The 13,900-nt window shown below is 34.0% G+C and overlaps 1 protein-coding gene across 22 annotated transcripts in view; it reads left to right on the plus strand.

Annotated features, from left to right (window-relative positions):
• NRXN1 (neurexin 1) overlaps positions 1–13,900 on the plus strand; it is a 1,058,130-nt gene that overhangs the window by 728,138 nt on the left and 316,092 nt on the right. For all 22 annotated transcript variants that reach the window (XM_069494608.1, XM_069494610.1, XM_069494618.1 and 19 more), the window contains one exon: positions 6,235–6,416. In XM_069494608.1, the coding sequence (XP_069350709.1) occupies positions 6,235–6,416 (182 nt within the window). The remainder of the gene's footprint in view (positions 1–6,234; positions 6,417–13,900) is intronic.

Below are 13,900 nucleotides of genomic sequence, written 5' to 3' on the forward strand. Positions count from 1 at the left end.
TCCGTTTCCACATAAATTTATCATTTCTTCATAGTAAGTACATTCAAAATCCTCTCTTCTGGCTATTTTGAAATGTACGATACGATATTGTTAACCAGAGTTGCCCTACTATGCAATAGAACACGAGAACTCATTCCTCCTAACTGTGACTTTTAGCTATTGACCACTCTTTCTATTTTGAAAATAATTTTGGCTGTTTTGATAAGGATTTCATTATTTGGGAATTATCTAAACTCTTCTGAGCATTTTCTGTTTTGATCTGATTGAGAATATGGGGTCTGTGTCTACACCATTTCAGTGACATGTCATGTTTCTTACCTCCTTTCATTTATTAAAAACGTACTTGCCATTTTTCTCAAAGATGTACAGGTAAAAACCTTGCCTCATTCTCCAGTCACTTTAACTAGCTGTAATATATTTGCCAGTTCTGCCAAGTCTGCCTCTTCCATCAGGAGTCTGAACTTATATAGTCTGTATTCTCCTTCTCCTTTGCCTTTCCTAGTGTTTTTGTACCCTTGGATGTGTATATATCATTGAGGGCTGTCTCTTACTTCTCAGTATTGGTAATTACTGTAATCAATTTTTAGATTTAGAATTGGTTTCATATTATATGTAGGAAATCCTATTATTCTGATTCCATTAATCTCTCCTAATATAATATTCACTTTTCCTGAATTTTTAATACTCCTATGAAATTTTAGGAATTAGAAAACTATAGTGCTCAGTTTGATGAAATAATTCCTTCTGATCTTGTAAAGATTTCATAATAATTTAGAAAGAAAATAAACTGTAATTAGTTGTTGCTTTAGTGATTAAGATTTTTTTCTAAGTTTCACCAGTTTAGAAATTTTACCCTGATATAAACCTTTTTTGTATATAAGGTTGTCTTCTCTTTCCTTTTGCTTTTTATGAATATTACTCCAAAGAATTCCTCAACATATGTAGAAATTGCTTAGAAAATTTAAATTTAACAACAATATCTTGACAAAGTTGTAGGATGAATAATGGTTACCCTTATTTATAATTGTTTTAATATCCATCTGACTGCCTGGAAACTTTTACTGGAAAAAGTGTTATATCTCTATTACATTTAATAGGAGCATAATGGCCTGAATGACTCATGTTGGCTACACGATATTTGAAGAATTATAGGCTTTCAAACGTAACCTTTTATTCATATACTCATGTTATGAGTTACAAGGCAATCTATTCAGAAGTTAATTATATTATTGTTCAGGTAGCAAGGATCCAGAGCCACCAATAATGAAGCAGACCTATACATACTGATTGGTTTTCTTTTTCAGAAAGATTCAATTTACTTGGGGAAATATATTAGCCTTTGTGGAAACAAAGTGAGGCCGAAGTGGGCACTTTTAGGGAAGGGACAGTTGGCAAGAAAGAGCAGGAGGGGAGAGAGACCTTTGTGTCAATAGTATGTTCAATAAGATTTAAAAATATTTTTTATTATAACATCACAGGAAATTCAAACATTAGAAATGGGAACCCAGGTATGATTCTTACAAACATGTATTGCAGTGTAAAATATGTTGACACTGCTTAATTTGTGTATGATAGCTCCAGCTTTGTTAATGAATTTGGAGTGAGTAATATAGACTTGCTGCACAACTTAAATGTGAAGATTACTGAACACCACTTTAATTCATTCATACATTCAGTGATTTGATGGATATCAAGGTTAATTGGCAATACATTCATTAGTAGTCATGGCACTGATGTTTTAGTGCTTGCCATAGAAACATGTGTGAATAATAAAGGTGGCACATTCCTCCATGTTCTTCTTCATATTGGAACTGGGATTAAGATGTACTGCCACTGCACATTTAATTTATTTATATAATGAAATAAAACATGTTTATGTAAAATAAAATTTTAAAAATGAAGCTAGTTTGCGGTTTATTTTATGTAGACTTTCTCCTTTATTTCTTGGTCAGGTGAATTTGTTTTGCATCATGCTATAAATCTCACCATACTAGGTGTTTTATTGTGATGAACGAATATCCTTTTTCTCATGAAAAGTCTTATATGATATAATTTAATATCCCTTCCATTGTTAACTATTAGTGAACATAAATAATAATATAATGGATTTCTGTGAAAAAGTGCTAATCAAAGAATGGAAATGAAAAGATTAATACCAATTACAATGTAGGAACCTAATTTTTAACATAATTTTTAAAAAGGCATTCAATTTAAACACAAGTTTGAAATACATGCAACTTTTCTAAAGCCTCTGCATTAAAATAAAACAACAATGTTGCAGTGTTAGTTATTTTATATTTTTACAGCACCACATAACACCTATTCTTTCTAAAATTTGGGGGCATTTACCATATGCCAGGAACTGGACTAAGATGTTACTATGCAATATCTCATTTAATTCTGGCAGAAGCTCTATAAGATAGTGTTGCTATCTCCATTTTTTTTAGGCAGGAAACCCAAGACAGAATAAATTGCTTAATCAACATCATGGGGCTAATAAATGACACAGTTAGAATTTGAACCTGGGTCTCTCTGAGTCCAGAGTTTACATTCTTAATTTCTAACCGATTCTGCTGCAGTAAGTGAACTTTAGTCATATATTTGATTATGAGAGTAATTTTGTAACTCGATGGAAAGAGGGCTTTAAGAATATAGGTTTTGTCAAGTGTGATGCAAAGTGAATTTTTAGAAAAGAAAACCAGAATGTTTATAGAGGTATGTAGGAGAGAGCTGAGGGAGGGCTGGACATCTAATTCTCTCACTTATTATGGAATTGTGTTGATGAGTACAATACAGTGTACTACTATGCATAGAAAAGAAAAAGAAAGACTGCTCTCCAGATATATATGGAGAAGAAAGTAACTAGAAATAATTGCCATGTTTGGCAGACAGTACTTATAATTGTTTTGCTTTGTTTTGGTGAAACCTAAAGAACTATAAAGTCATTCTAAGCAGGACAAATTGCTGATTGCATGCTAGCTGCCATCTTACTATTATTGAAAAAGGTTAAAATATGAGATGAAATCAAATCTTGCGTAATGATATTTGTATTGTGACATTTATCTTTTTGAAAATAAAAACCTTTAAATTATTGTCCTCAAGTTCTGTACGTGAGCAACTAGAAACTTTCATAGTTCCATAAGTTTGGGAACTGTACCCTAACTAAATGTTAATCTACATATATTAAATGTTCTGCCATTTCACATTTACATGTTATTTTTCTCTTTTTAAAAGCATTGTGAGGTGAAAGGAGAGAATATGATAATGAGGTATAAATGCCACTTTATGGATATAAGACATTAGAATATGATAACAGTTTGCCTTGATAAATTCAGACTGACATATCCAATTAACTTTTCCTTGACTGTCTTGTTATGATAACAGAAACTTTTCTGTAATAAAATACACACACACTCACACACACACACACACACACACACACATATATATATTTACTGGAATAGGAGTCTGGATGCTAGATTTTGAGCCAGTTCTGCCACTTAACCAAGTTTGCAACTTTAGATAACAAGTCAATCCTTATGACTAAATGCCCTCAAATGTAACATGGAAGCAATGTTTGCCCTACTTTTTATGTATAAGTAAAGAAAAAATGAGAAATTCATTGTGAAAGTGATTTTTTTAAGGTTAAAAATTACTATTTAATGCAAGCTAATGTTGCTTTGTAATGCTAACTCATTCTGGTAATTCTGGAAAACATCTGAATTCTTAGATATATTTTATTTCTTATATTGTTAAATATTAATAGTCTCTCTAGTTTTGAACATTTTTCTTATTTCACATGAAATACATAGTCATTAGAGGACAAAGTTAATTAAAAGGGGGAAATGAATTAATGATTAAGTATCAGCAAGGAGAGTTAACCACCCTCCTTTTAAAGCAATCTCCACTTTTATATGTTCTTGTCCTGTTTTCATTGACATAGGTTTTACTGCAAAAGTTAATACTTAATCATCTACAACAATTATCTAGCAGAAAAATATTTTTCAAATAGTACTTCCTTATTAATATTATAGTGAACAAGCTTCTGATGATGTAGAACATCAATAGCTCAGGAAACCTCTGGCATTTCTGATACACAGTCTGTATATTCTGAATTTTCTTTGCTTGCAAACTGACTGGTGCCTTTGAAATATGACTTACCTTTTCTCATTCGAGAGAGATAAACTACTTGCATGCATTGGTATCCAAAAAAATTAATAGAAAGTGCACAGCCTCTATACCATTGCATTTTAATAGTATTCTGGTTTATCACTTTTACATTCAACTCTCTCCTGACATGTTTCTTGGGACGAGTCTATATACCAAGGCCTTTTTAACCATCATGTACGATATGCATATTGCAGAGGTCTTTGAAGTTTCTTGAGGGCCTATGGAAATGTGTGAGACAGAAAGCAAAGAATGGTTGCCTCCAAAAAAACAGCCACAAAATCAATATCATCTGTTTAGTTTAATGTTCACAAATGAGATAGTAAATCAGCTTCATTTAATTGGTAATTTGGTAATCATAGAAATTTAATGCATAGGTATATTGAAAACATACTGCTGTACACACAACTTTTATACATAAATTTTACTCTTGGTAGAAGCTATTTTTCCATTAACACAAGATGTTTTGTGGCCTAATTTTTAATATCCTCTTTTACTGCTTTCGTTACCATGTCTGTCACCTAGTAGACATATTAGGGTTCCTCAGAGAAACAAAACCAATAGGATAGATGTGTGTGTGTGTGTGTGTGTGTGTGTATGTATGTGTGTGTGCGTGTATATGATCTGCAATCTGCAAGCTGGAAAACCAGGAAAGCTGGCTGTATAGTTTGAAGGCCTAAGAACCAAAAAAAAGCAATGCTGTAGATTCAAGTTTAGTCTGAAGGTGTGAGAACAAGAAGCCACAAAGGCAGAAGAACAATATCCAAGTTTAAGCAGTCAGGCAGAGGAAGAGGAAAAAATCCAACCTTTCTTTACCATTTGTTCTATTCAGGCTCTCAACTGATTGGATGATGCCACTCACATTGGGTAGAGCAATATGCTTTACTCAGTCCACCTATTCAAATGCTAACCTCTTCCAGAAACACCCTCACAGATATACTCAGAAATAATGTCTCATCAGATATCTGGGCATCCCTATAGCTGAGCCAAGTTGACACATAAAATTATATATCATAGTAGGTAAACAATAAATATGTGTTGGCATCTTCTATTATTGAAAGGTCCCTCTCCCCTCTATAAATTCTTCCTAATGGCTGTTCTTAGGCTAATTAAATAAACATTTCTAGGGTGCCCTTTAGCCTGGAGGAAGTTCTCTTCTCCCTTATGTAAATCTTTTCATGTCTCTTCCAAATATTCGTATTTGAGAAAGTCATTATGTTGCATTAATGAGACATGCCAGTGGTGCAATGAGGTAGGACTGTAGTGTATTAGATGCTGAGTGAATTTCTTTGGAACAAAACTCTTTTTAAATTAAGTTGGATAATTTACTGATATCACAACTGTAAAGTAAAATTTGAGTACTCACAGAATGAGATCATGGTATTATTCTCAGTGCTTTAGGGCTAGTATTCACTTTGGTGGGAGGAGTGATTCTGAGTACTTTGAGTCTGAATAGTTTGACAGCTGCTAGATGTTGCCTATTAAATAAGGACTGACGTCTATGGATGGGATCTATTATCTGTATTTTCTTGATATTACTACCGGGGCTTATGGCTTCTCATCTGTCACATGTGAATAGGCCATTGCCCCATAAAAGTTGGATTCAGAGCATATTTGTGGTGATTTGCTCCACTGTGCGGTATGACCCTATCACATCTATCTGTGTGTAGCTCTTGTTTCAAAAACAAGTTGATATATGTTTCTGCTGCTTTTGGAAGTGTCCATTTAGTGTTTTCTACTAAACTATTTCTTAAAAACTGGCAGGAAGAAATAAAGCCTCATTACATTTCATGCTTGTCCAACTCAATGGAAAAAGCAATAATCTATGTTTTTTCTAAAACACATGTTGGTAAATTTAATGAGTGTATTAAAAACTGAGCTGCCTCTCTATTTCTTTTAAAACAACTCTGCCCACTTTCTTGAGCCTGGTTGATTGAAATGTATGATGTGCTTTGCCATAGTTTTGTGTGTAAAGTCAATACTTTACTGATATGTCAACATACTAAACATTGCTAAAGTGTGGACTCAATATATTTGGACTAATTGGTTTTGCTTTTTGTTTTCCAGCTGGGACAACGTATATCTTTAGCAAAGGTGGTGGACAAATCACATATAAGTGGCCTCCTAATGACCGGCCCAGTACACGAGCAGACAGACTGGCCATAGGGTTTAGCACTGTTCAGAAAGAAGCTGTATTGGTGCGCGTGGACAGTTCTTCAGGCTTGGGGGACTACCTAGAACTGCATATAGTAAGTACTTTTTGAATATACTAAGCTTTTACATTTTACTCTTAGCTTTTTGTAAATAATTTATAATTTTGCCTCTTAGACATTTTCTTTTCCCTGAAACTAGCACTTTGTTGTAGAAAATAGGAATGCAATCTAGAGGTAATAAGACCTTATACCTATTACTATTGATAATCATCCTCTTTGCAATAAAAAAACTTTTTTTTTTCTTTTTGATTGTGAATCCCCTCAATTTTCTGTTCACAAAGATTTTCTTTGGTGGGGGAGAGATTTTCGTGTCTTTAGGCAAGTTGGCCAAATTAATGAAATTAGTTATTGCTGAGTAGATGCCATACTATCTGGTTGGAAGCAGGAGGTTGTAATACTGGTGACATCCAAAGATCTGGATTCAGTGTCCTTATTTCTTTTCTCACAAGCGAAAACAGTTGTACAAAGTTACCTGAAATGGAAGGGAGGGAAAGACACTTTAAGAATCTTTGGATGTGAAACAAAATGGCAAAAAGATTCTTTCTCTGCCATTTTGCACTCATTTTGATACATAAGTGTCAGGAAAATACAATGGATTCTTGCCATTATGTCCTGGGACCATTCCTATTTCTCTAAATTCTAAGCCTCCCACAATAATTTACTCAGCACATAGTCGATGGCAAAAAGTAGTTCATGAATGAAAAGCTTTCTTTTCCTTTTAAAGTTGCCATAATCGCCTTTATAGCTCAGGAACTCTTTGTTCTATCTCTGGATTTAAAAAAATTACTAATGAATATGGTTACAACTCTTTATCTCCTAATTTCCTTGCATTATTTGTAAAGAAGGACACACAGCCTTTTATTGTTAAGAGATATTAATATTTTACCAATATATTCAAACTAAAAATCATAGGAAAGTGTCACATATTCAAAAACTCTAAAGAGTTCTTAACATCATAGTTCTTGGTCTAAAGTCTCTATCTTCTGGAAGATTTCGGAAGAAGCAAATAAGACTCTCCATTCTCTTTTTTATTCTTGGTGTACAATTTATCTCCCCTGCACTGAGTGATCATGTAAATTTGTTTTATTTGTTTGTGTCTATCCCTGTAAGTTCTCCTTTTATCAGTACCCATGCCTGAAAGGACATTTGATTACATTTTATCATGGGGGTTTTTTTTGTTTGTTTGTTTTGTTTTTTCCTGTTAGAAAGTGGTCTTAGGACACTAGTTCTAAAATAATTAGGAAAAACCACCAACTACCAAACTACATTAATACAGTCTTTTACAAGGTTTTAATTCTCAAAGATTTTATTAGTTTATTTTCTTACTTTAAATTTCCATTAGACATCTGGAATTTCCAATAAGATGAGTAGGAATTTATACCAACCACAAGGGCTAAATTCATTGCTAATCTTGGAAAAATGGAACAAAACTAAACAATGTTAGCAAAAAAACCTCAGCACAACCATTATTGAACCATCATAAATTTTCAATTTAAAATGCAGTTGTCAAAATGGGAACTCTGGGAAAGTAATTTCAGCTGCCTTTTAGCAAATATGTAACAATCAAAATTGAAACCATCTGGATGTTTATGGCATCATAAATAAATGATCAGTTAAGATAAACTTAACTAGTGCAGTAAGTAATCTTGCTGTTTAGAGTAATCTGAACTTTCAAAATATATTTGCCCAGTTCTGACTTAAGTGCTTGCTACTTTAAGAAAATAAATAAATTAAAATGAAAACAAGAGCCTTTTTCCTTCTAAAAGAAATTACTTATTGATCCATAGCCAATTACACTTTTAGCCTGAGAAAAGGTTCTAGGATGATCACTTTCAAATCGTACGGGGCTATGTTATTGAATTACTCAAACCACAGTTGTTTATTTTATGGTCAAAGGGTTTTGGTCTACAATAATAGGTACATCTTTCCAATTTTGTCCAAAAGTGGGCTTAGGGTCCTTTCGTAAGTAAAGAATTGACTTTCTAGGTGTCCACGCCAGCTCAATATCCTCCACACCTCATTCACCTAAAGGAGTTACATGTCAGGGTTTCTGAGAGCTGCCCTGTGAGGGCCTCCTTGTTTCTGCATCTCCTCTCTTAGGCTTGCCTGGCCATTCTCTTTGGATTCAGTGCTTGTCTCTACATACTATTTCTCTCTGACTTGATATATTCAAAATCCCCCTTGCTGTTAAAGCATGTGCTTAACTGGGAAATAAATATTAATTCCTTGGTTTTCCCACATACTGTGGTTTGCCAGCCCTATCCACTCCTGCATCGACGAATAGGACCCAGCTATAGTCCCAATGTGGCCAAATAAAATTCTTTCTGTCATTGCCTACAAGAGAGGATCAGCCATTAGTGATTTAATAAGTTGTGTATATGGAGACAAGTCTTTCCATGTTTGAAACATATATTCAAAATTAACACAAGGCCAGTGGTTTTCTTTTTACTACTGAAGTTTACTTCTAACTCCTTCCCATAATGTTGGGTACATGGAAGAAGAAGAGAAAGATGAATTAGAATTTACAAGGAAAAAAAGAAAAAGAAGGCAAGCAGAAAGGAAGGAAGGAAAAAAGGAAGGAGAGAGGGAGGAAGGAAGGGAGGAAAAGGGAAAGGAAGTGTGTGAGAACACAAGATAAGGGACACAAGATGATGCCTGTGGGTGATAGAAGCAGAACTATTCTTAATATTCATACTTGGATTTGAGAATGTTCAAGGCTGTTTTATCAAATTATTAGGGTATTTTTGAATCCATCTTGGTTTTCCCAAGTAAATTCTTCTACTTTTTTCAGGATAGGAAATTTAAAAGGAAAATAAGATTTGTAGAATTTTGGATTATTGCTATTGTTTGATTTTGGTTTGTTAATATAACTGACATAAAGTTAATATAATTGGTATAATAGATGATATTTTTTATCTATAAAAGTTAGACACTGTAATTATCTATTAAACTGTCAGGAAAATTTTATAAGTTTTCAAAGTCAGCAAAGTATAAACTATTGACATTGTATTTAAAAATCTTATTTTCACCTTTAGTTGATAGAGCTAATAAATCAGAATGTTGATTGCATCCACTAAAAGATGCTCCATTCTTGCTGAAATATATAATGCCATATCAATTAGATAATTTTAAAAATCTGATTGGCACATAATTTCAATGAAGATTTGAATATTTGACATGGTTTATCATTCCCTTTTTCAGAATGATCATGTTGGATTTTACTTGAAAATATAATCATATTTAAATTTTGATTAACTATACTTTTAAAAATGTAATAACTTGGAATAAAATGGCTTTTGCATCAGGTGGCCTAGTTTTTATTTATTTTTTATTTTTTAATTTTTTAATTTTTTTTTTTGAAACAGAGTCTCACTCTGTTGCCCAGGCTAGAGTGCCGTGGCATCAGCCTAGCTCACAGCAACCTCAGACTCCTGGGCTCAAGTGATCCTCCTGCCTCAGCCTCCCGGGTAGCTGAGACTACAGACACGCGCCACCGTGCCTGGCTATTTTTTTTTTTTTTTTCTATTTTTAGTTGTTTGGCTAATTTCTTTCTATTTATAGTAGAGATGGGGTCTCGCTCTTGTTCAGGCTGGTCTCGAACTCCTGAGCTCAAATGATCTACCCGCCTCTGCCTCCCAGAGTGCTAGGATTTCAGGCGTGAGCCACCCACACCTGGCCCAGGTGACCTAGTTTTGATAGGTAAATTTTTTAAAATTATTATCAATGCTACCACTGTTAACCTCAAAATTGTATGATATTACCATTGAAATTGTAAGGTTTTATGAGGGGATGAGGGGAAGATAAAGACAAGTAAGGAGCAATTGATTAGTATATACCTAGAATATCAGCACTCAGTAAATATTTTCTGAAAGAATTTAATAGATTTAATGAATTATATATTGGAAACACTGTGCTTTAGGATAAGTGTAGACACTCGAAGTTTTAATAGTGAAAGTAAAGACACAGTTTAGTTTCTATATAACTCAAGAAAGTCATTTAACTTCTTGCTTACAATATAGAAAAAGTATAGCACTTGATATACAGCAGCTATATTATTGAAAAGTTACAAATTTTAATTGATATTGTTTTCTGAAATCTTCAACTAAGAATTGATTATTGTAGTTGATTGTTTAGACAAATTTTATGATGAAAATTTTGTTGGCTGAATGATTATCTCTTCTTAATAATTACCATATTTATTGTAGTCCACTTTTATTATGAATTGTTCTCTCTTAATTTCCTATCTATTCATTATTTCCAAATAGAAACACACTTTCTGATGGCAGAGAACATGATTTATAACTGATTATGATTAAAAAGAAAAATAATATAGAAATGTGGCTTTTAATCATTTATTTCAGCACATGTTAGAAGCTTGCCCAGAAATATTTATTGAGCACCTAATATGGCCCAGGCCTATGTTAGGCTCTGTGGATACAAACTAAATGGGGTCGCCACTTTAAACCTGCCTCAATAAATATCTCTTGGATGAATAAATGAACCAGCCAGCTGAGATCCTCATCAAGCGGTAACTTAGATTACGTATAGCAGAAATTTTACCCTAAAGTAACTGGTATTTCTTAGTATTTCTCTGTCATGGTATTCATCTCTCCTTCTTGCAGTTCTAATTTTCTTATGTGGATAGTCTTTGTAAGAACAATGAACAAATGACAGCTTTTTAAGATAAAGAACCTAAAGAAGTGATTTATAAACTGTAAAATGTTATACTATACATATTTAAATTACTGATGTTGTGAATGACTTAATCTATATCGAATAAATCATTTCTTAGAAGCAATGAGCAAAAATTGAGCTCAATGTTTTATGGTTTATAAGATATATCTAGAAATTTTACCAATCTTGTCACTTTTAGAGAAAACCTCTCTTATGTATCAGTTTAGTGGTGTTAATTCGAAATTACTTAACCCCTCTCTGACTTGAAGAAGAAAGCCACTACAAACCTGGGCTCTTTGTCTGTGATGAATATTAAAGGCACTTTGGTTCTGACCAGAGGAAATGTCGTGAAGGGTGGAGGAGAGGATGAGTGAAGAGTGTTCTTTGAAATCCTTTTATCTTGGGAGCATCAAAGAGCATTGCAAATTTGATGAGTGAATTGTTGCACATATTTGCCTTAAGTGTTTCTTCTTTGTACTTTGCTGGGCCAGAAGCCTTATTTTGAAAGCAACCTCTTAATTGATTTTGATTTAGAAATACACCTTTTGATCAGTGGTTTTAGTATAGACTAGAAACAGTATATTTATAGCAAATGTTACATGTCCCAAAATAACATCAATATTGGTGACATGTCAAATCTTTCTCATCTTTTTTTGCCTCTCTCCATTTTACATTATTTATCTTACTGCTCTACTAAGATTCAATTCAACATGTCTTTTTAAAGTCAGTAATTACACATGGGTGCATACCTATATCAACAAGATAAAACCCAATTATTCCCCCTCAGGCTTTTCTTGAGTTAAAATTATGTTCCACGTGAAATATTCTTTCTAATCAACAGATTCATTTTTATAAGGGTTCACTTTGCATATAGCATTTAAATTCAATCCTGCAAATCATATGCAGTGAATATTTTGTTTGGCTTTGTTTTCCTGGTTCTTATGTGAATTAGAGAACATGTGGCCTATTTGACTAGAATTTGAAAGAAAGACTAGAATAATGTCTTTTTACCATGTATTGTAAAACTCTTGTCTAAGTTTCTAAGGTGTGAAAGTTATCTTTGGAGAAAATGTGAGAAGTGGTAGTCGCATTTCTATCGGCTTAAGTGCTACGCATATATGTGGAAATAGTCTCTATTTATTTGGAGGGAGGGCAGATGAATCAATACAAATTCCTCCCTTCATCCTTTCCCTTTGGAAGTAAATTCAATTTCTCAATTTCTAGTTTACTGGTTGTCATATTTGGTGTGTCATTTAATGTCTCTCATTTTGGTTTCTCGATTTCTTTCTTTTTGAGACAGGGTCTAGCTCTGTTGCCTGGACTAGAGTGCAATGGCATCATTATAGCTTACTACAAACTCCTGGGCTCAAGCGATCCTCTTGCCTCAGCCTCCCAAGTAGCTGGGCCTACAGGCTCACACCACCACAGCTGACTAATTTCTCTATTTTTTGTAGAGACAGGGTCTTATTCTTGCTCAGACTAGGCTCGAATGCCTGGCCTCAAGCCATCTTCCCACCTGGGCCTCCCAAAGTGCTGGGATTATAGGCATGAGCCACCACAGCTGGCCTGGTTTCTAGATTTCTATAATTATTTCCTCCTCTGAAATTCTATTGCTATGAAATTTAATAAAAGAGAGTAAATAGTAATTTCTGTGTGCACCTCCTCAGTTCACATACTTACCACTTAGATGCTTATGCTGCTGCCTCACCTTCTCAGTTAACCTTCTGTCTATTCTGAATACTTTTCAACCCATTGTACATAGTGTGTCAGGTTAATTTTCTAAACTGCTTCTTTGATCATGTTACTCCTTTGTTAAAACACATTTATGCCTCCACAACTGTGTGCAGGTAAAGGCAAATTCTATACCTAATGTTTAATGTCCTCTGCATTCCAGTCTCAGTTTTCCTTTTCATGTCCGTTTTCCACATTTTGCTACTTATCATCTTTCCACTCGAGTAAAATGTATTAACCCATGTTTTTTTTAATGGGCTTTCTCTTGTCCTCTATTTCTAATTCCTATCCAAAGGTTTCTTCCCACTCTCTCTCACTAGACAGATTCTACTCAGTCATCAAGGTTTTTATTCAAATGTTGGATGTTTTCAGGGTTGGCCCTGGGATCCTTGTGCCCCTAAACGAGCAGAAAGAAGTTAGGGCTCAGGAGTTTCTTTGGAACAACTGCAGAAACAATTCCCAGAGAGTTACCCAGCTGAAGAAAGTCTTCTCCCTTGATTCGGCTCCATTCTATCATCACTACTCTTCTTGCCCCATTGCTTTGTGGTGGGCCTCTAGTTATTAACATTTTACAGAATGGCTTCAAATCCATTCTAAGTTGGTCACTGAAGAGTTGCCTTGGCATGCCCTCTTTTCTTATGCCAAGCTGTCAAAACAAGTGTCTTCTTGTGGAATCCTTTCTAACTACTGACTACACCTCCATTTCTTCTGTAGCTACTATTAGTATTTTAAAAACTATAACTTTGAGAAATATTATTGTTGGCTAATTTACCATATTATTATTGATCAATAATCTGTACTGTAGGTGATTAGTTGGTTATTTCCATGAAACAAACTTCTCCACAATTTAGCAGTTTAAAACAGCCAAACATTTATAATCTTATACTGGCTCAGGAATCCAGGAGCATCTCAACGGGGCTATTAAAGGATTTCTTGGAGAAGTAATGGTTAGGAACTCCTGTGCATAGAACATATCTGATATGTTTAATCTTATGATCCAGACAGAGTCTGTGTGTCTCAGAAAGAAATAATGAGCAACACTTGAAGCATAGGCAAGCAGATTACTAAGGATGCAGGTGCTGCAGAAGTCTAAACACAATATAGATTGATAAAAA

The sequence above is a fragment of the Eulemur rufifrons genome, chromosome 19, assembly GCF_041146395.1.
Source record: "Eulemur rufifrons isolate Redbay chromosome 19, OSU_ERuf_1, whole genome shotgun sequence".
NCBI classification, from domain to species: domain Eukaryota; kingdom Metazoa; phylum Chordata; class Mammalia; order Primates; family Lemuridae; genus Eulemur; species Eulemur rufifrons.